At 38.1% G+C, this 26,180-nt stretch overlaps 2 protein-coding genes across 14 annotated transcripts in view; one reads left to right on the top strand and one right to left on the bottom strand.

The window, feature by feature from the left end:
- The window catches only part of CCDC150 (coiled-coil domain containing 150), a 97,494-nt gene extending 88,478 nt beyond the window's left edge, over positions 1–9,016 (bottom strand). For 6 of the 10 annotated variants that reach the window (XM_019838401.2, XM_019838402.2, XM_019838403.2 and 3 more), the window contains exons 1-2: positions 8,810–9,016; positions 1,180–1,343 (exon numbers count right to left, since the gene is read on the bottom strand). In XM_019838401.2, coding sequence (XP_019693960.2) covers positions 1,180–1,343; positions 8,810–9,001 — 356 coding nt within the window. In that variant the 5' untranslated portion in view covers positions 9,002–9,016. Of the gene's footprint in view, positions 1–616; positions 760–1,150; positions 1,344–2,750; positions 2,976–8,726 lie in introns of those variants that run through there. The other 4 variants (XM_019838404.2, XM_045034186.1, XM_019838407.2 and 1 more) reach the window with 4 other exon arrangements.
- HECW2 (HECT, C2 and WW domain containing E3 ubiquitin protein ligase 2) overlaps positions 8,968–26,180 on the top strand; it is a 410,471-nt gene continuing 393,258 nt past the window's right edge. For all 4 annotated transcript variants that reach the window (XM_045034181.1, XM_045034183.1, XM_045034179.1 and 1 more), the window contains exons 1-2: positions 8,968–9,097; positions 12,926–13,017. The gene's annotated coding sequence lies outside the window, so the exon portion shown is untranslated. The remainder of the gene's footprint in view (positions 9,098–12,925; positions 13,018–26,180) is intronic.

Genomic DNA, 26,180 nt, shown 5'->3' with positions numbered 1-26,180 from the left:
ATGATAATCCCAACCATCAGGTCAGTGTAACATTCTACCAAGAATGAAAATTAGATCCTTAGTTAACAAGCATCCATTAGCTTCTCCAAATTTAAATATAGAAGGCACCATTAGGTATTGAGGATGAGACTATTATCAGATGGATAAAGACCACTGATTTTATAATGGTTGTTTCTTTTAATGTAATTTTTTGTAAACTTTTATGTGATACCTAAAACATGATAAATGCTGAATCTATAAACTAAGAATTAATGTTTATTTTTGAGAGACAGAGAAAGAGTGCGAGCAGGGAAGGGGAAGAGAAGGAGAGGGAGACACAATCTGAAGCAGGCTCCAGGCTCTGCGCTGTCAGCACAGAGCCCACACAGGGCTCGAACCCACAAACTGTGAGATCATGACCTGAGCCAAAATCAAGAGTTAGACACTTAACTGACTGAATCATCCAGGTGCCCCTAAACATTCCTACTTTATTCTAACATACTCAACATCTGTACAGATTTAATCTTTAAGTGAAGAATTATTCATTTTTTGGTTGCTGTAATACCAATTATAATTATTTCAGGTTTTCAAGAGAAACACAAAGGAAATATGTACGTAATCTTAAAGAAAATCACACCAGTAAATTTGATATTGGCTGCTAAGTCACTCAGATTCTTCAGGCCATTGATAATCCAACTTCTAATGGCAATATCTTCTTTAGCCATTGGGGAAAAAATGGTTTTTAAAGACTTAAAGCCTTTCTTTTAATTTACAATAAGTCTGGGGAAAGAAAATGAAAACTATTTCAATGGCATGAATCAAGTTTAAATGTTCACCTTAACTAATATCAAAGACTATTTCTGATTTAAAAAATAAGAACCAAGTTTTTTCTAATTATACAAAAAATTCCATGTTTGTTTTCAATCAAGATTTGAAGATGAACAGGATATCAAAGTTTGTGCACCTAATTAGCACAATTTAAATATCTATTTAGGGTAATAGTGGTAGTACCTCTTACACGATAACAATTATCTTGCAAATATTTTCTAATTAATGTTCAAATGGAAACTGTTTTTTTCTCAATTCCTTCATAAACACCTATTTCATCAGCCAAACCATCTGTAATTCGACTCCTTATTAATAACCAGTGAAGCAAAATTCTTCAACTTACAAAGATCTAGTTCATTTTCCACGTGTTACCTTTTTTCACCAAAGTCCAACATTATTAGGTCATCCCTCAGAGAACTGGTCTGTTCCTCAACTATTCTCATCCTTTGTTGAAGTACCGTGAACGTTTCAGAAGCTGTAGCATTGATGCGGGTTGGAGAGAGGACCTGTCTGGACATTGCAGTTTCCATATGCACCTGAGATTAAAATCACATTATTAGTATAGTAGGTTCTACTATGGTTCAAAACAGTCACTGCCCCTTCTTATGGGAGAATTATACATCCCTGTCCTGTTGAGCTCAGGAACAGCCATGTGTTTTGCTTTGGTCAATTTAATGCAGGTGGAAGCTTTAAGAGCCAACTTGTCTTTCATCATCTCCTTCTTTCTCCCCCTCCATGAGATAGATGGGCAACACCCAGACAGGGCCTGCCTCCTGTGCCAAGATGAAGAAGACATGAAGCAGAGCTATGACCTGTCCGTGACATCCATGGTGAATGGGCAATAAACTTAATGCTGTTATCATCCACTGAGATTGTTGAGTATTTTGTAACAAACTACTAGTCCGATCATCATAATCTAGTCTATCCTATCTGCTACTTTTAGACACACACTAGGACCTATGACTTGGCTGAGGGAATTATCACTCTTTCATTACCAGCCACTGTCATTTTAACACATTCCCACCTGGGGCACCCGGGTGGCTCAGTCAGTTAAGCATCTGACCCTTGGGTTTTGGCTCAGGTCATGATCTCACAATTCATGAGATCAGGCCCCGAGTCTGGCTACGCACTGAAGCACAGAGCCTGCTTGGGATTCTCTCTCTCTCCTTCTCTCTCTACCCCTTCCCATGGCCTCTCTCTCTCTCTCTCTCAAAATAAATAAATTTAAAAGGGAATAAAACATATTCCAACCAACCTATCAGAAAAAAATCCTATACTGAGACTTCTGAGTTATTTATTTATCTCTCTTGAGAGAGCGTGCACGCGCAAAAGAGAGACTCCCAAGCAGGCTCTGCACTAGCAGTGCAGACTCAAACTCCCGTGGGAGTCACCGTGGGACTCAAACTCCCAAAACTGTGAGATCATGACCTGAGCCAAAACCAAGAATTGGACACTTAACCAACTGAGCCACCCAGGCACCCTCTGAGCAGTTATTATAAAATAAATGTACTAACTACACCAAAGCAGCAATTTTAAAAAATAATTCGCAAACTTAACTTCATAGCCTAGCAAAGACTCTTCTATAGCTATTGATATAAAATTTCCAGATTTCTCTCCCCAAATTGTCTAAGAGTAATGAGTAGCGAGACTACTTTTTGAAATGTTAGTGACAAATGAGACAGAATTAACAAAGAAGCAGTCTTAACATATAAGTGAATCATGGACCCAAAGTTCATGACAAGATCATTGATGGAAAGAAACTTTAAGGACATTTTCCTGCAACTCCATCCTGTATAGACATTTCTATAGTAACCAGCCTGTAAACCTTAACCATTACTAGCAATGGTATCCCTACGGAAACATGTTCATAAAGATCCCATTCAGATATTAGGAACACATGTTTTCTCCCCTATTTACTGTATAATTAGATCTCTCCCCCTCACCTCCCAGGCAGTCGAAGTGTCCCAGTCACTGAAGGTCGTCTCCATCACTCAAGGCAAGAATTAAAGAAGTGGGAAAACTGATGGCAAGATTTAAGGGGGCAAGAATTATGGTGAGGAGCTATGAAAAGGATGAGCTTCTTGCCAATATAACAGTGCTACAGCCATCAACGACATATCTTCATCCTGAAATAGCTCTCCAATCACCTTTTATCTTCCTCCCAAAGGTCCCAGAGAATGGCCTATTGTCTTTTCCATCTTTTTTTTTTTAAACTTTACTGAGGAATAATTGAATATATTTAAAGTGGACAATGTGATGATTTGATATACATATACACTGTAGAATGGTTACCAAGATCAAGATAATTAACACATCACCCCACATAGATAATATAGTTAACTTTGTGTGTTTGTGGGGTAACAATGCTTAAGACCCACTCACAACTTTCAACTATACAACAGATCACTATGTTACCATGCTGTACATTAGATCCTCAGAACTTCTGATTTTAAAGGTTACCTACAGAATGGTAGAAAATAATTACATACCACTGATCTGATCAGGCATTAATGTCCAAAATATAACTCAATAGCAAAAAAGCAAAGAATCCAAGTAAAAAATGGGCAGAGGACCTAAATAGACATTTCCCCCAAAGACAATGTACAGAGGGCCAATAGATAAATGAAAAGGTGCTCAATATCACTAACCACCAGGGAAGTGCAAATCAAAACCACAATGAGTATCACCTCACACCTATTAGGGTAGCTATTATCAAAAAGACAGACAGCAAATGCTGGTGAAGATTTGGAGAAACGAGAAGCCTTATACACTGTTGGTGGGGATATAAAATAGTACAGTCATTATGGAAAACAGTATGGAAGTTCCTCAAAAAATTTAAAAATAGAACTACCATATGGTCCAGCAATCCCACTCCTTGGTATATATCCAAAGGAATCAAAGACATCATTTTGAAGAAGTGGCTGCTCACTCATGTTCACAGCAGCATTATTCAGAATAGTCAAGATAGAGAAACAACCTATATACCCTTATCTTTCAACAGATAAGTGGATTAAAAAAATGTGATATATATATATATATACATATATATGTGGATGTGTGTGGATGTGTATACTTAATAAAATATTATTTGGCTGTAAAAAGAAAGGAAACTCTGCCATTCACAACAACATGGATTAATCTAGAGGGCATTATGCTAAGCTGAGATAAACAAGACAGAGAAAGAAAGATACTGTCTGATATTACTTATATGTGGAATTAAAAAAAAAAAAGGCTGAAACAGAATAGAATGGTCTGGAGGGAGGGATAAGGAATGATAAAGGTCAAAGGGTACAAATTTTCTTTTTACTCTTATTTTAGTGCTTCTGACCAGGATTTCTCTCTTTTATCCTCCTCTATGAAGTAGAAAGCATTTCTGACACATATAATTTCAATTTTTAAAAAAGATTTTCTGTTAACAATCAGTTTAAGGATATGCGGGTAGAGAAGCTCATTATTAACTTCCTTCCATGCTTTCAATTTTTCCTGAAGGGAAAGACAAAGGTACATACAGGTAGTAAAGGGGTCTATGTATATACAAAGATTTGAAGTAAGGTTCATCTATGTTTCTGAAAAAAGCCAGATTTGGAGACTCCTGCTCATGTTACCACAGGAACCAGGATAGTATTTCTCTGGTAACAGAACAAAGAGCCTCCATGAAACTAGGGCTAGGGTTGGGGAAACCACCACTAGTGTGGGGTAGGGAGAAAATGGAACGGTAACAATGGAGAAACACCACATGGATTTACCCTCCATTGCATTTTCTGTCACCTGCTGTCTCTTTACTGTCCACCTAGAAATAAACTAGGCCTGAAGTGAGGAGAAAATGTAAAAGGTGTTTAATAAGGTTTGGGGTAGACATAGTTGGCTCCTTTGTTCTCCCCCTAACAGAAGCTGAAAAGTTCATGTCCCCAGCCTCCCTTGCAACTGGCACACCCATAGGACACATTCTGGCCAATGAGGCTTTGGGCACAAAGTTTGCAAGGAGCTTCTGGGAAGGGTTTTGTTTTTGCCATTAAAAAAACTGAAATGATGGCACCTGTCCTTTCTTTCCCCATATGAAGCCCAGAGTTTTGAGAACTCTCTTTCAGTCAGTCATGTAGTACCTCACTTTTAGATATAAACAGCCAGAGATCACCAGCATCTGAGAAACACAAGGAAAAGGCAAGAGAAACTCAGATTAGCCTTTTTTTTTTCAAAACTTGTAACATCCAAACTTATTTAAGAAAAATAAACTTTTTCTTTTGTTTTAAACACTTTTTTCTGTTGCTTGCAACAAGATATTCCTAATACACACTAGTCCCAGGCAATAGCTGGTGGAGAAACAAGTAGAAGGAGGCCATAAAAGAAAAGACAAGCAGTGCTGGGAAGTGGGGGGAGGACAACTTCCTTAACAACTTGTTAGGCTGAAGTATCCGGTTATAATACAAAGGATGATCCCTATTTATTTATACCAGAAGCCAAGCACAAAATACTAATACAAACATTAGTCCATTTAGGGGAAAAAACACAGGAAATGGAATACAAGCTTCCCACATATTTTGAATGGGATATAGGTTGCCACCTAAAATTTCTGCATGTAATTGTTGAAAAAAATCACGGTTATGCTGACATGTCCCTAAGGTACCTATGTGTATAAAATGCTCACATTTACTTTACAGTATGTAGGCTCTTTCAGACATGAAAACAAAATGGAAAACAATTCAAATTAAATTGCTTCATTTTTTAAAAAAAGAGGAAGTCCATATATGTTTAAGAATTTGATTTGCGTCATCACTCACACCCACTTGATCTACGCTGGAGCTCCTCAGGCTTCCAGAGATGAAAAAAGTAAACAAAAAGGAAGAAATAAACTTGGCCCCTAGACTCTGAGGGGGAAGAGATTTACAGAAAATTCACCCTAAGGAAGGGAAGACTGAGGTGCCTGGGACAGATTGATGGCAGGCAGGGATAAAGCTTCTTAGTGAACATGGCAGCGTTCTTGAAATATTCTTAGTGAATCACTCATGAGCATGATCAAGTCATCCAAGAAGTTGACTAGAAAAGCAAACAAGCCAATCTACCCTTTGGAGATTAAAAACAGGTGTCAGGATTAGCTGAAAACCATCCCTCCACAAACCTTCCCTACAATAGGAAAGAGAAAAAAAAAAAAAATGTCAAGGTCAGGAAAGCCCAAGGAAGCAATGGTAGATGAATAGCAAGAGGGAGACAGCCTTAATATCCACCAGCGAGAGTCCCTGAGTACCTGGCAGCCTGTTAAAGAAAGAATGAGGTAACTACCTGGGATCCAGTAAATCTGTTGAGTTGGGAGACTCTCATTTCACTACAGTTATTCATACCCGTCTGTCTTCCCTTATTTGGCAGGCTCCCACACACAATCCACTGGCCACTTGGCAGATCTTCTGAAGTCATAACTCAAAAGCTCATAGTCTAAGAAGTACAGTCTTACAAGAAAAGAATATAGCTCCAATTGCGACTATTCTAGCAAAGAGACTATGGCTTGACTTATGTGTGCTTTGCTGTTTTTGAAAAGGTGAAAATACCACTGTAGTCTTGAACCTAAGTCCTGATACTTGATCGTAACAGTAATAAAATCACTGAGATATAAACTTCTAGTTTTTAAAAATGTTCATTCATAGCTACTTTTAAAAATGTATTATCATCAACTTAATTTAGAGGAGTATTTCTTTTTTTAATAAATGTTTTTTTTATTTTATTTTTATAACTGTAAATAAGCATATTTTTATTTTTTATAATATAATTTATTGTCAAATTGGTTTCCATACAACACCCAGTGCTCATCCCAAAAGGTGCCCTCCTCAATGCCCATCAACCATTTTCCACTCTAGGGAGAGTATTTCTAAGGAGCTTCTAAGTAGGTTACCTCACTGAAAGGATGGCATGAATAAGACTAATATTATAAGTAATATCCTAGTATAAGCCGGGTGACTGTAAAGGGAATACTTGGGGATCCTGACTGGCTCACTTGGTGGTGAATGCGACTCTTGATCTTGGGGTTGTTAGAGCCCCACATTGGGTGTAGAGATAACTGAAAAATAAATTCTTAAAAAAAAAATAGGGACACTTGCTTCAGTGGACATAGGCTCCATTCCTACACCTGGCAATAGGTACAACTATATGCTGTCGGTTCTAAAGTAACAGGCTAGGGACTTGATGTTATCACAACCATTGGAAAATAATGTGTTCAGTAATACTGTCTTCATTCGCTCATAAAGCCAACAAATATTTCCTGAATGCTACCATGAGTTGGAAACTGTTATAAGCACTGGGAAATACAGTAGTGAACAGACAAAATTCCTTGCCCTCGTGAAGCTTATATTCCAACTAAGGAACACAGACATTAAGTACAATACATAGTTTGTTTATTGCTGATAGTGCAATGGAGAAAAATAAAGTAGGAAAGAGGATAGGAAAAGAGCTGTTGTGCTGGCTTTCATTTTAAACAGACTGATCAAAGAGAGCCTCACTGAGATGATATTTCAGCAAAGACCTGTGAAGGAGGTGGAGGCGTGAGTCATGTAAACATCTAGGGGACAGAGAAGTCCAGAAAGAGTGAACAATGAGTACAAAGATCTTCACAAACAGTAAGGAGGTCAGTCTGGCTGGAGAGGAGTAAGTGAAGTAGAGAACTACAGGAGGTGAGGTCAGAGGGTAATCAAGGGACCAGATCATATTAGGCCTGAAAGGCTATTGGAAAGATTTGGTCTTTACTCTCAGTGACTCTCAGAGCCATTGGAGGGTACAGAGCTGAGGCGTGCTGTGATCTAACTTACTTTAACTGGATCACTCTGGATACCCTCCCACGATGGTAGGAGGACAACCACAGAAGTAGGAAGACCAGTTGGGAAGCTGCTACAATAATCCAGGCAGGTGGTGCCACTGGATAGGACCAGGGTGATAGATAGCAACACAATAGTAAGAAGTGGTCAGAGTCCAACCATATTTTAAAGATTGGTTTTGCTAATGAATTAGATATGAAACATGAGAGCAAGGAAGCAATTGGAAGATGGTGCTGCCATTTATTTAGACAATAGAAGCCCTTCAGAAGAATTAGCTTGTCGGAAGATTGAGTTGTTTTGGAAATGTAAAATTTAAAACCGGAAAGACGACCAACACGACTGAACTTGTAGATACAGAGTTCAAGGGAGAGTTGTGGACTGGAGATATAAATTCTTAAATTCTCAACACACATGTAGCGTGTAAAGGCACAAGACTGCCTAACAGAGAACAGAAAGGATTAAGGAACCTAGTCCTAGGTGCTCCAAGACTCACAAGTCAGGGACATGAGGAGTGGGTGGGTGTTCAAGCCAGACTGTGAGCTTCTCCCCAGTAGGGTCAGATTAATCCCTATCTTCAGAGCCTAGCACAGTGCATGGGACACTGCAGATGGCAAACAAACAGGAGGAAATTTCGGAAAAATTTAACGAACATGTATTTTGTCCAGGCACTGAGGAAACTTCAATGAACGAAAGCCAATTCCTGACACCTGCATTCTAATAAACAGATCAGGGGATATAACCGGTGTTATAATTAATTATAATTAAAAACAAACAAACAAAAACGTCAAAATGGCTTTTCTAGGAACCGATAACCTCCAGCCAAACATAAAGAAAAGGTGGTGTTGGGGCTCATCGGGAGGCCCTCTCTGGTAGCCATCCTCCTTCCCTCAGCTAGAGCCAGGCCAATGCAAACTTGGCTCCTAAACGGTTTTCACTCGTGTCAAGCACAGAAGCGCCGTAAATCAAGGTCCCGACGTCCAGAGGAGGAGACTAAACTCTGCCAGGGAGGAGAAAGGGCAAAAGGGACAGGTGATGGTGGTTTTATGTGAGCTGCCAGCTCTCCCCCGCGGGCCCAAAACCTCCGTTCCCGGATTAACCGGTCCACGGCACGGTCGCCCTTACCCCACAGTCCATCGATCCGCCTGTAACTCTGTCCCGTAGCAGGTAGGCGGGTTTCCATGGAACTAAACGCGCTTTAAACCAACCCGCTCCGGCGCGGTAGCTCCTGTACGCAGGCGCATCCGTGGCAGCGCATGCCGGGAATTGCAGTTTTCCCGGCCCAGGAGGGCCCTCCGCCCGGGGCGGGCCCCAGGCCGGAATCCGGCGGTGCGTAAGGAACGCTCAGCCCCGTGACCCCGGATGACGACAGGGCTCCATTGTGCTCGCGAGCGAGGCATGCCGGGATATGTAGTTTCCTCCCACTCAATCTCACGGATTGTCCTGTCTACTTTGCAGAATTACTGGTTCTACCCGGGTGAAGCGGCGGCACTTAGGTAATTTGGCAAACATACCCTGTAACAGGAGAAATCCATGATTAGAAAATGATTTTAGTTTTAGGAGGACTAAAGTAACAAGTAACTTCTGAACGATAAGAAAATACAACAGACTTTGTTAATGAGCATTAAAAAAATGTTAAAAATACAAACTCAAACATTCTTCTCTGGAAGGAAAAACCAAGGGCCTCTTCATCCTCGTCCATGGCCAGACGGAGAGTAAAACTCATGTTTTCTGTTCGCTTGTCTTTTGTTTCATCAGCATAATCTATTTCTTGCCTTGTCAACCGGGAAGTGAATAGGTATTTCTAAATAGGGCTATAAATAGCTAAGAAAGAAGAAAGATTTGAAAATAATACTGCAGCCGTTTTAGAGTTGTTTTGCTGTAAGACTAGGAACTCACACTTGACGAGAAGCCTCCAGTGAAAAGACAACATGGCTTTGCATTTAGGTAGCTGAAGAGAACACCTGTTACCACCATCAGGGCAATTAAGGCGTTTCTCTTATCTCCTTGGGGGCGCAGCTGAGAATAACTTCAGCCCTCAAATGAATGCAGTCAAATTCCAGATGAGTCCTCATTTGCTAAGCAAGTGCCTGACTGAAATGATCTGGCTATTTTGATAATTCTGATAGCCAAGCTTCGACATGAGATAGAAAGAATGTCTATCAAACCACAGCTGTAAGATGTATTCATTAAACTGTGAGCCCGTCTGGTAAAAGAGAAATGAGCCCTGCATACATTATTCAGGTGGAGGGACCAAATAAAGCTTTTAATAGGAAAAGTGGGAGAGTACTTTAGAGCATCAACACAAAGAGCCAATTATTCTCTCAGTATGTACATTTTCAATGATGTCTGATTTATCTGTGGAGATGAGCTATATGTGCATGCCCTCCACAGATATCCACACACTTCAATGTAACGAGCATTTTCACTTTCCTGAATCTGCATATTAAGCAACAGTCAGGGAGCCAATTGATTAAATTTACTGTTTTTCATTTCTTTTCCTCTTTCTACCACCTGGAAAACCATATAAGAACTTAAGCAATTACAAAGTTAGAGAACAGAATCTGAATTCTTCAATAAACGAATTCATCTGCTAGAGAATCAGTCTTGGATACCTGAGAATTCATTATATAAAAAGTCTGTTTTTATTTTTTTAAGTGCCTAAGATTTGTCTGATTTCACTCTTGATTTTCAAGTGATAAATGGCTTTTATATGTCTTGACCCATTGATAAAAGTCTTTTCAGTCATCGAAAGCTTGAGATTCCATGAAAACCATATATTCTCTCACTAAAATACCACATTAGACTTCTAATTGGTTTTCTGATCACCCTTCCCAATGCAACCTTTATATATCTGCTAAAGTGATCTTAAAAATCACAGTTGACCCAACAACAACATGGGGGTTAGTGGCCCTGAAACCCCATGTGTTCAAAACTTCATGTATAACTTTTGATACCCCAGAATCCTTAATAGTCCACTGTTGAAGTCTTACAAATAAAATAGATTTGATTAACATATTTTCTGTTTTTACAATAATGTAAGCTAAAGAAAAAGTGTTAAGAAAATTGTAAGGATGAGAAAATACATTTAGAGTATTATGCTGTATTTATTTAAAATATCCATATATAAGTGGACCCATGCAGTTCAAACCCATGTTGTTCGAAAGTCAACTGTAAATCCAATTATTTCTGTCTCTTGCTTAAAAACATATAATAGGGGCACCTGGGTGGCTCAGTCTTTTTGCGTTGGACTTCAGCTCAGGTCATGATCTCCTGGTTTGTGAGTTCAAGCCCCGCATTGGGCTCTCTGCTGTCAGCACAGAGCCCGCTTCGGATATTCTCTCTCCCTCTCTCTCTTTGCCCCTCCCCTGCATGTGTGTTTGCGCTGGTCTCTCTTTCTCTCAAAACTAAATAAAAACATTAAAAAAAAAAAAGAACCATTTAATAGTTCTCCCTTTGAACTAGTAGCTTTCCACTGAACAGGAAGAAATAGAAACTGCTTATGACTTCAGCCTAATCCACCAGCCATATCTGCACCTGGTCACCCCAAAAAAGCTTGAATTCAAGCATACCAGCATGTTTCTGTGCGTGCAGGCTGTGTATCCTCTGCCAGGCATGCCCTTCCTCTAGTCTGCCTGGTGAACCCAACAGAAATGTAACCTCTTCTGTGAAGCCATTCTATTTGCTCCCATAGTTTACTGCACTGCATTATAACTGTCAGTGTGTCTTATCTACCCTTAATTAGGCTGTAAGTTAAAGATGGGAGTTTTGTTCTTATTTTGAGCTTATTATTTTCAACACCAAGCACAATGCCCGGCACACAGCCAGGCTTACAATGCTTGGTAAGTCCTCTTTATTAAGTGAGTGAACTAATGAATGCTTCTACAGACAGAGGCTATTTCTCAGTCTCTTGACTATATATGCATATATATATATATATATATATATATATATATATATATTCTATTTGTAGGCCAAAAAAAAAAAAGGCATCTACTTTCTTCCAAAGCTGGCAATGATTTGCCATTGCGATTACAAAAATGATAGCAAAGTTACTTGCAACCACTTCTCCTTGGAAATGTGTTCTGTGGATAGAGAAATGCAAACACAAAAACTCAAAGTTTTCATACCAGCAAGAGCTGGTACAATGGAGAAATAAGAATGGCAGGTTCACTAACCAGTCCAGCACCTGATGTGTGCAGTCCAGACCTTTAGGTAAAGTATTGGCTCTCTACATAGAGATTAGAATTTGAAGGGGTCTTGGACTTTTTATTGAACTGGTGCTTTGACTCAGGGCTGGGAAAATAAATCTGTTATGTCCATCAGTCTAGAGTAACAACACTTCTTTACAAGGTCTCTGTCACTTAGTTTTACCAACTAAATTTTGTGGCCAAGTAGCTTTTCAGATTGTTCTAGTGACCGAATTTCAGAACAATCAAGATTATGGTGATATTGCTGCAGCTCTATTTTACATTTCCCAAGATTGGAATACTCTTTTTGTCTTAATAAGATGATACATAAGGGGCGCCTGGGTGGCTCAGTCGGTTAAGCGTCTGACTTCGGCTCAGGTCATGATCTCACGGTCCGTGAATTCGAGCCCCGCTTTGGGCTCTGTGCTGACAGCTCAAAGCCTGGAGCCTGTTTCAGATTCTGTGTCTCCCTCTCTCTCTGACCCTCCCCCACTCATGCTGTAACCTTAAGATGCAGTTGTGTTCCCATAGGAGATAGCCATGCAGCCAGTAAGTGACAGAATGGTTATTGGGACTTGGGTCTGTCTTCAAAGTCCTGCTTTTGAATCTGATTCCATCTCCTGCACATTTTGACAACAGTGGGTCAAGACAGAAATTTCAGCATCTAACTATAAGATAAGAAATACATTGAAAAGAAAATGAGGGAAATCTATGTATTTATGGAAAGTTTCTAGGATACATTTTAAATGAAAAAAGCAAGGTACATGGAAACAGGAGAAATAAGAATATTGTATTTATATAAATAAGTACTGAGAGGATACACAAGAAACCAGCAACATTAATACCTTTTATTACCTCTGCAGGTAAGGCAACCATATAATTTTTCATCTTACCCAAAATGATTTTTACCAATTTTGTGTTATGAAATAATTTTAAATTTACAGAAGAGCTGCAAAAACAGCACAGAGAGTTCCCGTCTACCGTTCGCCCAGCTTTCGCCAATGTTAACCTCTTACATAGTCATGCTACAATGATCAAACAAAGAAATTAATACTGGTGTTAAACAATTAACTAAACGACAAACTTCATTTGAATTTCATCAGTTTGCCCACTAATGTCCTTTTTCTGTTCCAGGATACAATCCAGGATTTTGCATTGCATGTACTTGTCCTGACTTCTTCCTCAGCTTTGTCATGAATGACCCTGGGATTTTTTGAAGACTGCTGGTCAGTTATTTTCTAAAATGCCCCTCATTTTGGGTTTGTCATGATTTCTCATGATTAGATCAAGATTCTTCATTTTGAGACGAATACCATAGAAGTGCACAACGTCACTTCTGGGGGTGTATCAGGTCTGGGGGGTGCACACAATGTGTATGTCTTATAACTGTTAAAGTTAAGGTCCATCACCTGTTTAGGTGATGTCTACTAGATTTCTCCAGTAAAATATTTCCGTGTTCCTCTCTGTACTACTATTAAATATTGGGTGGGAGATACTTTGAGGCTCTGCAAGTATCCTGTTTCTCCTTAAACTTTCACTCACTAATTTTAGCTAGTTTGTCTCACCAGCAGCAGTTATTATTGCGGTGTGCTTAACGGTGACTTTCCATATTCCTCATTTATTAATTAGAATTCTTCGGTAGGGAGGAATTTATGTTTTTTCCCATTTATTTATTTGGATTTGTTCATTTGTGTATTTATATCAGTGTGCGCTTATGGATATTTGTTCTATCCTTTGGGTTATAATTCAATACTGTTGTCATTTTACGGCTCGGGCAATAAAATTGTTCTAGCTTTGGCCATTCAGAGATCATGAAGGAGCTGCTGTGTCCCTTCTTCCTTTTTTTTTTTTTTTTTTTAGCACTTCCTTACTTTTTGTCACTGCAAGATTTCCAAGTTCATCTTGTATTTTCCCTGCCTCACCACAGATTTAACCCCTTTTCCAAGCAGTCCTGTTCCTTTTTATGAAAGAATGGTATTTAAAATCAAATGCTAGGGTATCGCTGCTGATAGCCCCTCTCAAAAGGTAGAGCTAGAAAAATACATGTTTATATACCAATCCATGCGTATACATACATGTCTATATTTCTTTATCTATCTGTATATATATTTGCATATACATAAATAAACAAAACATGAGTTCCTACTGATACTGTCACTCAAATTAGCACCACAGCTTATTCCACCCTTTGTCCTTTCTTGACTTTTAACTTCTTTCTCTGACTGTTGGAGCCCTGACTTTCATTATCTACAATGTATCTATTTGTTTGTTCAACCCTAGTACACGCATAAAGTCGTTTTAAAACTTGCTAACCCATGCCCAAAGAGAAACACAATTTAAAACTAGAGCATATTGCTTGAGTACTGTTCTTTATGCCTTAGCCTTACAGTACCCAGTCAAAACACTGTTTTCCAAAGTTACTTAGATCAGCCCCTTTCTTCTCTACCTGCTTCCGTGTGGCTATTTGATTTATTTGTAATGCAGTTCGATTCATGAGTGCCAGTCTGCATTCTATCTTGTGTTCTGTGTGCATCCTGGTTGATTTTATTTAATTTACATACAGTAAAATTCACTTCTTGTGGTGTAGAGTTGTATGGGGTTTGACAAGTTATTAGTCTTAGTCTCCCACCATGAGAACACTCTCCTCACTCTCAAAACTCAAAACTCCATCATGCTTCCCCTTTCTGGTCAACCTCTCCCCCCACCTCCTAACCGCTAGCAACCACTGATATATTTTCCATACCTATAATTTTGCAGTTCCAAAATGTCACATTAATGGAGTCCCACCCTTTTGGGTTTAACCTCTCTCAGTTACCAGATGCATTTAAGATTGATCCATGTTGTTACCTGAATCAATAATTCATTTGTAACTTAGAAAGTTCTTTTCAGTTCTGGGATGATAGACTTCCTAGAAAAAGCTATAAAGATAAAGCATGGTCTTGAAGATTATCTAAAGTATCCTACTGTTTTAAATTAATAAGGTTGCTGAAAGGTTGATAATGATGTCCTGAGAAGACCCCAAGGAAGAACAAATTGAATAAATAGTTATATGTGGAATTGCTTATTCTTTTTTAAAGTTTATTTATTTTTTGAGAGGTGGGAGAGGAGAGGGAGAGAGAGAGAATCCCAAGCAGTCTCCGTGCTGTCAGCACAGAACCCAACACGGGGCTTCATCTCACGAACAATGAGATCATGACCTGAGCCAAGATGAAGAGTTGGAGGCTTAACTAACTGAGCCCCCCAGGCGCCCCTGGAATTGCTTATCCTTATACAGACACAGGCATGCTCTCATTCCCACTATCTCCCCAGGGAGCTTACTTCTTCACTCACCCACCTTCCTCCTCCACTTGGTTCCTTCTCAAAAGCCTGAAAATAGGGGCGCCTGGGTGGCTCATTCAGCTGAGTGTCCGACTTCAGCTCAGGTCATGATCTCCCAATTCGTGAGTTCTGCCTTGCATGGGGCTCTGTGCTGACAGCTCAGAGCCTGGAGCCTGCTTTGGATTCTGTGTCTCCTTCTCTCTCTCTACCCCCTCCCCTGTTTGTGCTCTCTCTTTCAAAAATAAACATTAAAAAAAGCCTAAAAAAAACACATTTTCGTGACACTGCTTCGGTAATAGGCTAGCAATACTTCCCTCAATCTTTCATTGACAAACTTTAGGAAAACATGATGTAGCAGAAATAATGCTCCATGTACTAAATGTCACCCCCACCGCTAGATTTCATATGTTGAACCCCTAATCCCCAACATGATGGTATTGGGAGGTAAAACTGTTGAAAGGCAGTTAGGGTTAGACTAAGTCCTGAGGGTGGAATTAATGCTCTTAGAAAAAGAGAAAGAGACACAAGATCTCTCTTTCTCATCCATGTGAGGATACAACAGGATAGCCATCAGCAAACTAGGCAGAGGGTCCTCACCAGACACTGAATCTGCCAGCATTTGATCTTGGACTTCCTAGCCTCTAGAACTGTGAGAAATAAGTGGGTTTTGTTGTTTAAAAAATAATAATAATTCATTTTTGTAACTTACTAACATTCCACCGAACGGATACATCTGAGTTTGCTTATTCATGCACTGGTTGGAGAACATTTGGGTTGTTTCCAGTTTTGGGTGATTTTTTTTTTTAATTTTTAATGTTTTATTTATTTTTGAGAGAGAGAGCATGAGCAGGGGAGGGGCAGAGAGAGAGGGAGACACAGAATCTGAAGCAGGCTCCAGGCTCTGAGCTGTCAGCACAGAGCCTGACATGGGGCCTGAACTCACTAACTGTGAGATCATGACCTGAGCTGAAGTCAGATGCTCAACCAACTGAGCCACCCAGGTGCTCCTGGTTTTGGTGATTATTAATAAAACAGGTATAAACATTTGCAAAGAGCTTTTTGTGTGAAAACAAAATTTTCATTTCTCTCGGATAAACCTTTATGAGTGTGATTGTGGCATTATTTATTAGGTAAATTAATAAGAAGCTGCCGAATTGCTTTCCAAAGTGGCTCTACCATTTTGCATGTCCATCCGTAAGATTGTATGACATTCTTAGTTGCTCCTCATCATTGTCCACACTTGATATTGTTAGCATTTTTAAGCCATTTTACTAAATGTGTAGTGTATCTTGCTGTGGTTCAATTTCCATTTCCCCAATGACTAACGAAGTTGAACATATTTTCAACATGTATATATCTTTTGCCCATTTTTAAAATCGAGTGGTTCATTTTCTTAATTAAATGGTGGTTTATTTCTCAAATAAGTTTTTTGAGATACAAACCCATTATCAAAATATTTTTTGACAACATTTTCTCCTGTCTGTGGCTTGTCTTTTTATTCTCTGAACATTATCTTTTGCATGGCAGAAATTTTTGATTTGTTTTTAACTTTAAGTAATCCTTATACCCAATGTGGGGCTTGAACCTACAACCCTAAAATCAAGAGTTGCTTGCTCTGCCGACTGAACCAACCAGGCACCCCCAGAAGTTTTTAATTTTGTTAGAGTCCTACTTACCAGTTTTTCTTTTATGATTAGTGCTTTTGATATCATACCTAAAAACTCCTACCCTAGTCCTAGGTCATGCAAATTGTTTTTCTTACATTTTCTTCTAGAAGTTGTATCAGTTTATGTTTTACCTTTAGGTATATGAATAAGGTATGAGGTATATGTTGTCAGGGTTTTGTTTTTGTTTTTGCTTAGGGACATCCAATTATTCTAGCACCGTTGTTGGAAAAATTACCCATGATTTCTCCATTGAATTGCCTTGGCACCTTTGTCAAAAATCAATTAATCTACCTAAAAGTCATGAGCCTGTTTCTGGCCTCTCAATTCTGTTTCATTGATCTTTGTGTCTCTCTTTCCACCAGTGCTACCCTGTGTTCGACTACACTTAGTTTATAATAATTCTTGAAATCAGGAGGTGTAGTCCTCCAACTTTGTTCTTTTTCAAAATTTTTTGGCTATTCTAGTTCTTTTGCCTTTCCTTAGAAAATTTTAAATCAACCTGTTGATACCTACACAAAATTCTGCTAGGGTTTTAATTGGGAATATGCTGAATCTATATATCAAATTGGGGAGAACTTAATATATTATGGAGTCTATCAATTCATGAACATGATACATCTCTACACTTTTTTAGGTCTTCTTTGACTTCTTTAATCAGTATTTTGACGTTTTCAGCATACAGGTCCTATACATAGTTTCATAGATTTATATCTACGTTTTCATTTTGGGGGTGTTATTTTAAATAGCAGTTTTTCAAGTTTCAAATCTGAGTGCTCATTGTTACAACATAGAAATATATAGAATATAGAAATAGTGTATAGAAGCATACTTGACTTTTGTATTTTGATCTTTTATCCTGTGACCTTGCTAAACTCACTTATTAGTTTTAGGAACTCTTAAAAAATGTATTCTTTGGGATTTTCTACATAAAAAATCCTGTAATCTGCAAATAGAGTATTTTTCCCCTCATAATCTGAATAACTTTCTTTTTCTCATTTGTTACATTGACTAGGATTTTTACTCTGATGTTGAATAGGAGTAGTGAAAGAAAGATATCCTTGCCTTGTTCGCACTAAATTTGATATTAGTTGTAGGGTTATTATGGTTGTCCTTTATCAGGATATGTAAGTTTCTGGCCATTCCTAGTTTCCTGAGAATTTTTATTGTGAAAAGGTATTCATTTTTGTCAAGTACTATTGAGATAATTATATATTTTTTTCTTCTTTAGTCTAGTAATCTGATTAATTACATTGATTTTTCAAAAGTTTAACCACCTTGCATTTTTAGAATAATACACACTTGGTTGATCTGTATTATCCTTTTTATATATTCCTAGACTTGATTTGCTAATAGTTTGTCAAGGAGGTTTATGTCTGTATTTGAGGAGGGATATTGGTTTTTATTTTTCTTTCATTATAATGTGTTTGGTTGTGATATTAGGATAATTCTACCCTCATAAAATGTATGGGTATTTCCTTTTCTTATATTTTCTGAAAGACATTGTATAGAATTGGCATTATTTTTTTTCTTAATTATTTTTTAGAATTTGCCAGTGAAGCATCTGGACCTGAAATTGTCTTTGTTGGAAGGTCTTTTAACTACAAATTCAATATCTTTTATAGTTATCAGACTATTGGGTTTTTGTTTGTTTTTTTGTTGTTTTGTTTGAATGAGTTTAGGTAGTTTGTATCTTTTTAATTTGTCCATTTTTTCCAAGTTGTTGATTTATGGGTTTAGAGTTATTGGTAGTCTTACCTTACTATCTTTCTACTCTCTGCGTGGATCTGTCATGACAGTTTCTCTTTCATTTCTAGTACTAGTAGTTTTTGTCTTCTCTCTCTCTCTCTCTTTTTTTCTGGTTAATCTGGCTAAAATTTTATCAATTTTATTGATTTTTTTTCAGAGGAGTAGCTTTTGGGTTCATTGATTTTTTGATTGTGTTCAAGTTTATTGATTTTTTCCTCTCATGTTTATTATTTAAACTAGAACGCTTTTGAAAATAAAAGGTGACATTATTAATAATTAAAACAAGACAAAAGGCACAAACTGGAAATGTTCTAGGAAAACCAGGATATATGGCCACACTACCTGTAGGATACATAGGATGAGGAAAAAGGTAGATGGGAACTTCTATGCAAATAAAACTTTACAGTATATACCTTTTAGTATTATTTTGATTTATTATTTTATTTAATTTTATTTATTAAAAAAATTTTTTTAACGTTTATTTTTGAGACAGAGAGAGACAGAGCACGAATGGGGGAGGGTCAGAGAGAGGGAGACACAGAATCTGAAACAGGCTCCAGGCTCTGAGCTGTCAGCACAGAGCCTGACGCGGGGCTCGAACTCACGGACCGTGAGATCATGACCTGAGCCGAAGTCGGCCGCTTAACCGTCTGAGCCACCCAGGCGCCCCTAATTTTATTTTTTGAAGTAAACTTCATGCCGAGTGTGGAACCCAGTGTGGGGCTTGAACTCATGACCCCGAGATCAAGACCTGAGCTGAGATCAAAAGTCAGCCACTTAGGGGCGCCTGCGTGGCTCAGTCGGTTAAGCATCTGACTTTGGCTCTGGTCATGATCTCATAGTTCATGGGTTCAAGCCTTGCGTTGGGCTCTATGCTGACAGCTGAGAGCCTGGAGCCTGTTTCAGATACTGTGTCCCCCTCTGTCTGCCCCTCCCTTGCTCATGCTCTGTCTCAAAAATAAACATTAAAAAAAAAAAAAGTCGGCCACTTAACTGACTGAGAGATCCAGATACCCCAGGATTATTTTGATTTTTAAATCATTTGAATGTATGACCTATTCAAAAAATAAAATAAATGTACTTCTTCAATGTACTTCAATTGTACTTCAGAACTGGTAAAATTCCCAGCATATAGAAAATCTCAATGTATAAAGTTGAATAAATGAATGAATCAGTCAGTAAGCATTGAGGACTACCTGAGTTTTATTGGAGAGAATGGGGTAATATTATATAGCTAATTCTAAATGTCTACAACATATGTATCAGAATTGAGTGATTGAACCAATCGTTAAGACCTGTAGTCTTAACCTGCAGGTTTGGTAGCATAAGTATTATCATCACAGACTTAGTTATTTTGTTTTTATTATTTATATCTCCTTTTCTTGCCTATTTTCATTTGTGGCATCTTACGTACAAAGAGTAAACTGCAACTTGCTTTAGAATATCAGGGGGAAGGTACAGGATATCACTGATGGATCCATTGAGGGTCTCTCCAGCTCTGGTCCTTTTCTTTACAACCTACGCCCTAGTTCCATAGTGACTGTGGGGATTTCCATTTTCCTACATGGTTCTATATGTATGTCATCAGCATAAAATTCTCCTCTACATGATTTTTGGTCAAGAGAATCATTGCAAAAATGGGAAAACCGTTGCAAAATAAGATCTATAAGTGGTTATTTAGAATTCAACATCTGAGTGAAATGTTGTAACTGTAGTCAGGACCTTGGTTCAGTTGTTTCTGAAACGTAGTTACATTCTTAGATATTGAGTATGTCCTTGAATTCCACGAGTCAATAAATCAGATAAATAGCATAAAATTGTTTTATTTATGGAATGAAAAGGGTTAAAACATTATTCATTTTTCTATGACTTTGGGGAAAATCACATCTCTCTCTTAAAAACACATTGAGGGGCGCCTGGGTGGCGCAGTCGGTTAGGCGTCCGACTTCAGCCAGGTCACGATCTCGCGGTCCGTGAGTTCGAGCCCCGCGTCGGGCTCTGGGCTGATGGCTCGGAGCCTGGAGCCTGCTTCCGATTCTGTGTCTCCCTCTCTCTCTGCCCCTCCCCCGTTCATGCTCTGTCTCTCTCTGTCCCCCCAAAAAATAAATAAACGTTGAAAAAAAAATAAAAAAAAACACATTGAAAATATGCACATACACACATATCTTAAAGAACTGATATGATGAGTTAAACACAAGTAATGCATTCCAGCAAGTATTCCTGAAAACAATAAGAATGCTCTTGGTTATAGTCAACAAAGATTAGTCCAGCCCTTCAAAATACAAGGCTCTGAGGTAAGCTATGTATCAGTGTCACAGCAGAAATATGTTGTATCCAAAGTGTAATAGAATTGTTTCTCTTCTGGCTCTCAACAAATAGAAAATCCATATTTACATTTCTTTCTTCATTGTTTCTCCATAACAATCAATACAGAGGGCCTGCCAAGGTAGTAAATTTAATCAAACTTATTGATGATAAAATCAAGCTTCTACATTAGGTCTGAAGTGCATATTGTCTCTTGAAGTCCTTGACAGCTTGACTGGTTTCATTTTCTACCCCTATATACTGCCTTCCTGGAAAGCATCCTGGCTTCTTAAAATAATTATTTATGAAAAAAGTCTTCTTTAGCTATAGTGCTATCAAGATACAATTTCTTTTCTTATATAAACTGAACAGCTTAATAAAATCAAAAGGACTACTTCTTATATGATAATGAAAGAATTGGGTTCCTCAGATTTTTCTTAAACAAAAATCTTTGTCCTAGAAATGTTGACCACTATGCCCAACTCTCCTATTCTTTAGCTGTATGACCTTGGGAAAGTTACTAAGTTCTCTGTGCTTTAGTCTACATATTTGTAAAGTAGAGAGAATTAAGTTAATAATACCATTAGGAGACAATTGTCCATAGATCTCTCCTATTTCTCTATGACTTGTAAGGAGAGGCATTGACCTCCCTTTGTTCTGGTCTATCTTTTCAAGAAGATTTGTATAGGGAACAGTCTTGAAACATAGAATGTCTGCCACTGGAACAAAGGCAGGTTTGCTTACTAACTTTTATAAAAGATTTGGATTCCCTAAACTCAAGGATCCCTTCCTGTAACATAATCCATGTGCAATTATCCACCTGGGCCAATCTGTGATGCCTCTCTGGTGCTTAGGAGAAAGGGGAACTAATACAAACCTGCTGCTACATATGCTGCTTGTCCTAAGTAACAAAGTCCTTTGTCTCTGATTCAGGAGTTTCATGTCTTTGTCAGCGTCTACGAAACTGTGGCAAGATAACTTGTTAGCTTGCAAGTAGGATAAAAGCTCATACCCTTTACAGTTCTTGACGCATGTGAAAAACTTAGAGTCTGGAATGTAGAAAATGCTTAACAAATGTTAATATTTACCATCACCCACATTAGCTAGCTAGCTTAAAAAATACTAAGATTTGACTTAACTATTATGCTTCTAGGAATTTATCTGGCTGAAAGTTGCATAAACGGATGGATACTTATTATAAATTTTTTATAATAAAATGTGATACCACATAACAGAAAACACCCTAAAACTCAGTGTCATACAAAAGAAAGCATTTATTCTCAGAATCACAATGTCTACAAGCTAGCTGGGAAAGCTCTATGTGGTCTCATTCCAAGAGAGGAAGGCAAAAGGGTCAGTGACTACCTGGAGCATGCTCTTCCTGAGAGTGACAGAAGAACCAGAGGGCATCCCAAGTGCACAAGCACATTTCAAGCCTCTGCCTGTGTCACATCTAGTAACATCCCAATGGCCAAAGTATGTAATGTGGCCAAGCTGAAGTCAAGACATAGGAAATTATACCAAGATCACTAGGAAGCCACAGCAAGGGTGTTAGATGGACTATAGGAGAGTGGAAAATTGGAATCTGTAATTTAATCTACCACAATCTTCAACAGGAAGTGGTAAGGTAATAATAGTACAGTAACACTAAACAGCCATCAAAGAGAATGAGTATATCTGAATATACTAAATGGAAAATGTACACCTCACATTGCTGGATGAAAAGAACAATTGTAAGATATGTATGTCATCCTATTTTTATTTAAAAGAAAAACTTTTGAATATATTTATTTTATGAGCCTAGTAAAGAGTTTGAGAAGATACATAAACTGTTAGTATTTATCTCTCAGGATTGGAGTTGGGAGATGAAAACTAACTTCCTTCCACTTTATATTTTATGTATTAACATAAATACTTGTGTATCATTGGGAAATTTTTTATAGATATGTATTACTTTTATAATAAAAACTTAAAAAGATATGATAATAAAGCAAAAAACAAATACTAAAAAGGACAAAAATGTTTTTATCTCCCAGGTACTCTCTAGTTGATAACACATTTCCCATTCCCTTTCCCCAGTCCCCATAAGAATAAAATAACATCCAGTATCTAGAGGTTTTAGGTCTGAGGTCCTGTGCTATAAAACTTCATTCTGCTTCAGAAATTATCTGTTTTATTCCTCATAGAGCTCATTTAATCCTACTGGGTATCTTGGTGGAGCAGAGCATTACAAAGAGTATTTGAAGATTTCCTGAGTTTCTTGACATTTATTTTAGATATAGTATTTTTCTGTTTCAAAATTCCAATTTGTTATAGTAGATAGAGATAATTTCCATTTCTCAGTTGAGAACTTTGAGTATCTTTCCATTCATTTCAAGAATGTTTACCTTCACTTCATGGAGTATTGTTACAATAGCTACTTAAAAAAATTTTTAATGTTTATTTATTTTTTAACAGACAGAGCATGAACAGGGGAGGAGCAGACAGAGAGGGAGACACAGAATCCGAAGCAGGGTCCAGGCTCTAAGCTGTCAGCACAGAGCCCAACGCGAGGCTTAAACCCATGAACTGTGAGATCATGACCTGAGCCAAAGTTGAACACTTAACTTATTGAGCTATGCAGGTGCTCCTATATACTTTAGAGTGTTACTTCCAACAGCTAGACCAAGAGTCAGCAAGTGAAGGCCTGTGAACCAAATCTAACCTGCTGCCTGTTTTTGTATGGCCCATGACCAAAGAATTGTTTCCACACTAAACTAAAGCTTTAACTAAGATTAAAATTATAAATGATTGGAAGAAAAATCAAAAGAAAGCTAATATTTTGTGACATGTCAAAATTATATGAAATTCAAATTTGTTTCCGTAAACACAATTTTATTAGAACATAGTTATATTCATTCATTGAAATATTATCTATAAGTGCTTTTGTACCACAATGACAGAGTTGAGTTGTGACAGAGACAATATGGCCCACATAACCTAAAATATTCCTTCTATCTGTCTGTTTACAGAAAAAGTTTGCCCCGATCTGGGTTATCTTAGACTTTGCATCTGTTGATTGTCTTTTCTCTTAAAAATTGGTCATATTTTCCTGGTTCTTTGTATGTTGAGTAATTCCAGATTGTGTCCTGGACAGTTAAAATATTATATGGTGAGGCTCTGACATCTATTCCGTGCATGCATAGCTTGGGAGTGAGCCTGGGGCTTATGTTGGTTCATACACAAAATTAGAAGATATTCTCCAGCTCTCTGCTCTCTGATATTTCCATTATTCTCTACAATTTCTGAGGGCCTTTTTCCAGTCCTCTGGTTAGAAAGATGGAATTTCTCTCAGAGTTATAGTTGTCCATGTTGATACATAGTTACATACAACTGAAGTTTTCTTTAGGTCAACACTAAAACAATAGATAACAGAGAGAGAGAAAAAAAAAGGCAAAGCAAAGCAAAGCAAAGAAACTCACCCCCGTAGAGGTGTTTCAAGTGTTCAGTCTTCTCCATGAGAGAAGTCTCCGTGACTTGCTGTTTTTTACTCAGAGTGCTCAAGTAGTTGCTTTCATATATTGTCTAGAGTTTTTCTTTGTATAAGGTTTTAACTCCTGTAAAGAATTATGGAGTTGAGATTTCCAGGGCATAAGCCCATTCTAAATAATATCTTAATAATTCATATGCTACTATTTGGTGGTGATTTTGCTGTAACATCTTAAACTTCTTGGGGTTAGGAATATGGAAAAGACAAGATCATTGTTTGATTTACCCAGGACATCAATACCCATGAATCCTGAGAATCTTTACTAGAGTACACTGGGTGGATGAATTCCTATGATGAAGCCATGTTGACCTGCGTGAAGAGGCTTATAGGCAATGATAAATCAAAGTGGACTCAAAATACTTATTCTGTTAGATTTTGTACAAGAAGTTGTATGGTCAGTTAGGACTCCTGTTTGCAAGTGACAAGAGGAAGAGAAGAAGAAAATAATTTTTTTTTTTTTTTTTTTACGAGCCTAGGGATGGGGTTAGTGTGATTAAAAGGCTAATGTAGAGGATCCTAAAGGTTTTTGTGGTAGAAAGCTCCCAAGGAAGCAGAGGTCAGAAAGAAAAATAGAGACATAGAGACAAAGAGATTTGAAAATTCTATGCTGCTGGTTTTGAAGATGGAGAAAAGGGCCATGAGCCAAAGAATGCAAGCAGGCCCTAGCATCTAGTAAAAGCAAGGAACCAGATTCTCCTCTAGAATCTCTAGAAGGAACAAGTCCTGCCAATACCTTGACTTTAGCTCATTAAGATTGATTTTGGATTTCTGACCTCCAGAACTGTAAGGTAATAAATTATAATGTTTTAGGCCACTACATTTTTGGCCATTTGTTACAACAGCAATAAGAAACTACTGCAGTTAGCTAAGGCACAAATAGATCCAAGGAGTCAAATTATGTCATGAAATCTGAGGCCCAATCTCTCTTTCTCTCAACCACTTCCATCCACCCACTCTCACTTCTGCTTATCTTTTCTTTAATGTTTATTTATTTATTTTGAGAGAGAGAGCCAGTGATAGTGTGAGCAGGGGAGGGGCAGAAAGACAGGGAGAGAGAATCCCAAGAAGGCTCTACACTGTCAGCACAGAGCCCGAAGCAGGGCTCAAATTCACAAACTATGAGACAATGACCTCAGCCAAAATCAAGAGTCAGACACTTAACCAACTGAGCCACCCACGTGCCCTTGTTTATCTCTTCTTGACCTCATTTCTGTTGCGGACTCAGGAAACATGGCTTCAACCAGCACCAGTTTTACCTCTTTCCTATTGTGTATATTCAGAGTCAAATGATGCTTTATCCTCTAGAGCCATTTAAGGCAATCTCAGAGGACTTTGATTGGCTTGACTTGGGTCAAGTGTCTGCCATTGAACCAATCATCCCAATACATGGAAGAGGGCACAGTTATTAGGCAGAATTGCCTGAGTCACTTGCAGACCCCCTTAAACTGAGGGGTAGTAATGTAATGGCAATCTCACTAGAAACACACGGAAAAAATAACAAATTCTCCAAAGGATTAAGGGGTGCTGATGAGACAAAGAGAACAAATGTCCACCATAGTTCGTCATTTTACTAGCCAAACCCAGCAAGACCACAATAAGGATAATGTCACACATAACCCCCAGTTCCTGTTGAGATTACTAAGATCCACAAACCATTTCCTTCCTATCAGCATGTCTACACTCCCTTGTCCACTTTACCAGTTGTGTCAGTTAACGTTATTAGATCTTTCCTTTAGTGACAGTAAGCTCAAAATAGTAATGGCTTAAATAAGATAGCCATATGGGCGTGTTGTTTCACTCTCATGAAAACGCTGGAGGTAGACAG

The sequence above is a fragment of the Felis catus genome, chromosome C1, assembly GCF_018350175.1.
Source record: "Felis catus isolate Fca126 chromosome C1, F.catus_Fca126_mat1.0, whole genome shotgun sequence".
Lineage (NCBI taxonomy): Eukaryota > Metazoa > Chordata > Mammalia > Carnivora > Felidae > Felis > Felis catus.
Note: the sequence above shows the minus strand (reverse complement) of the source record. Positions and strands in the feature narration are given on the sequence as shown.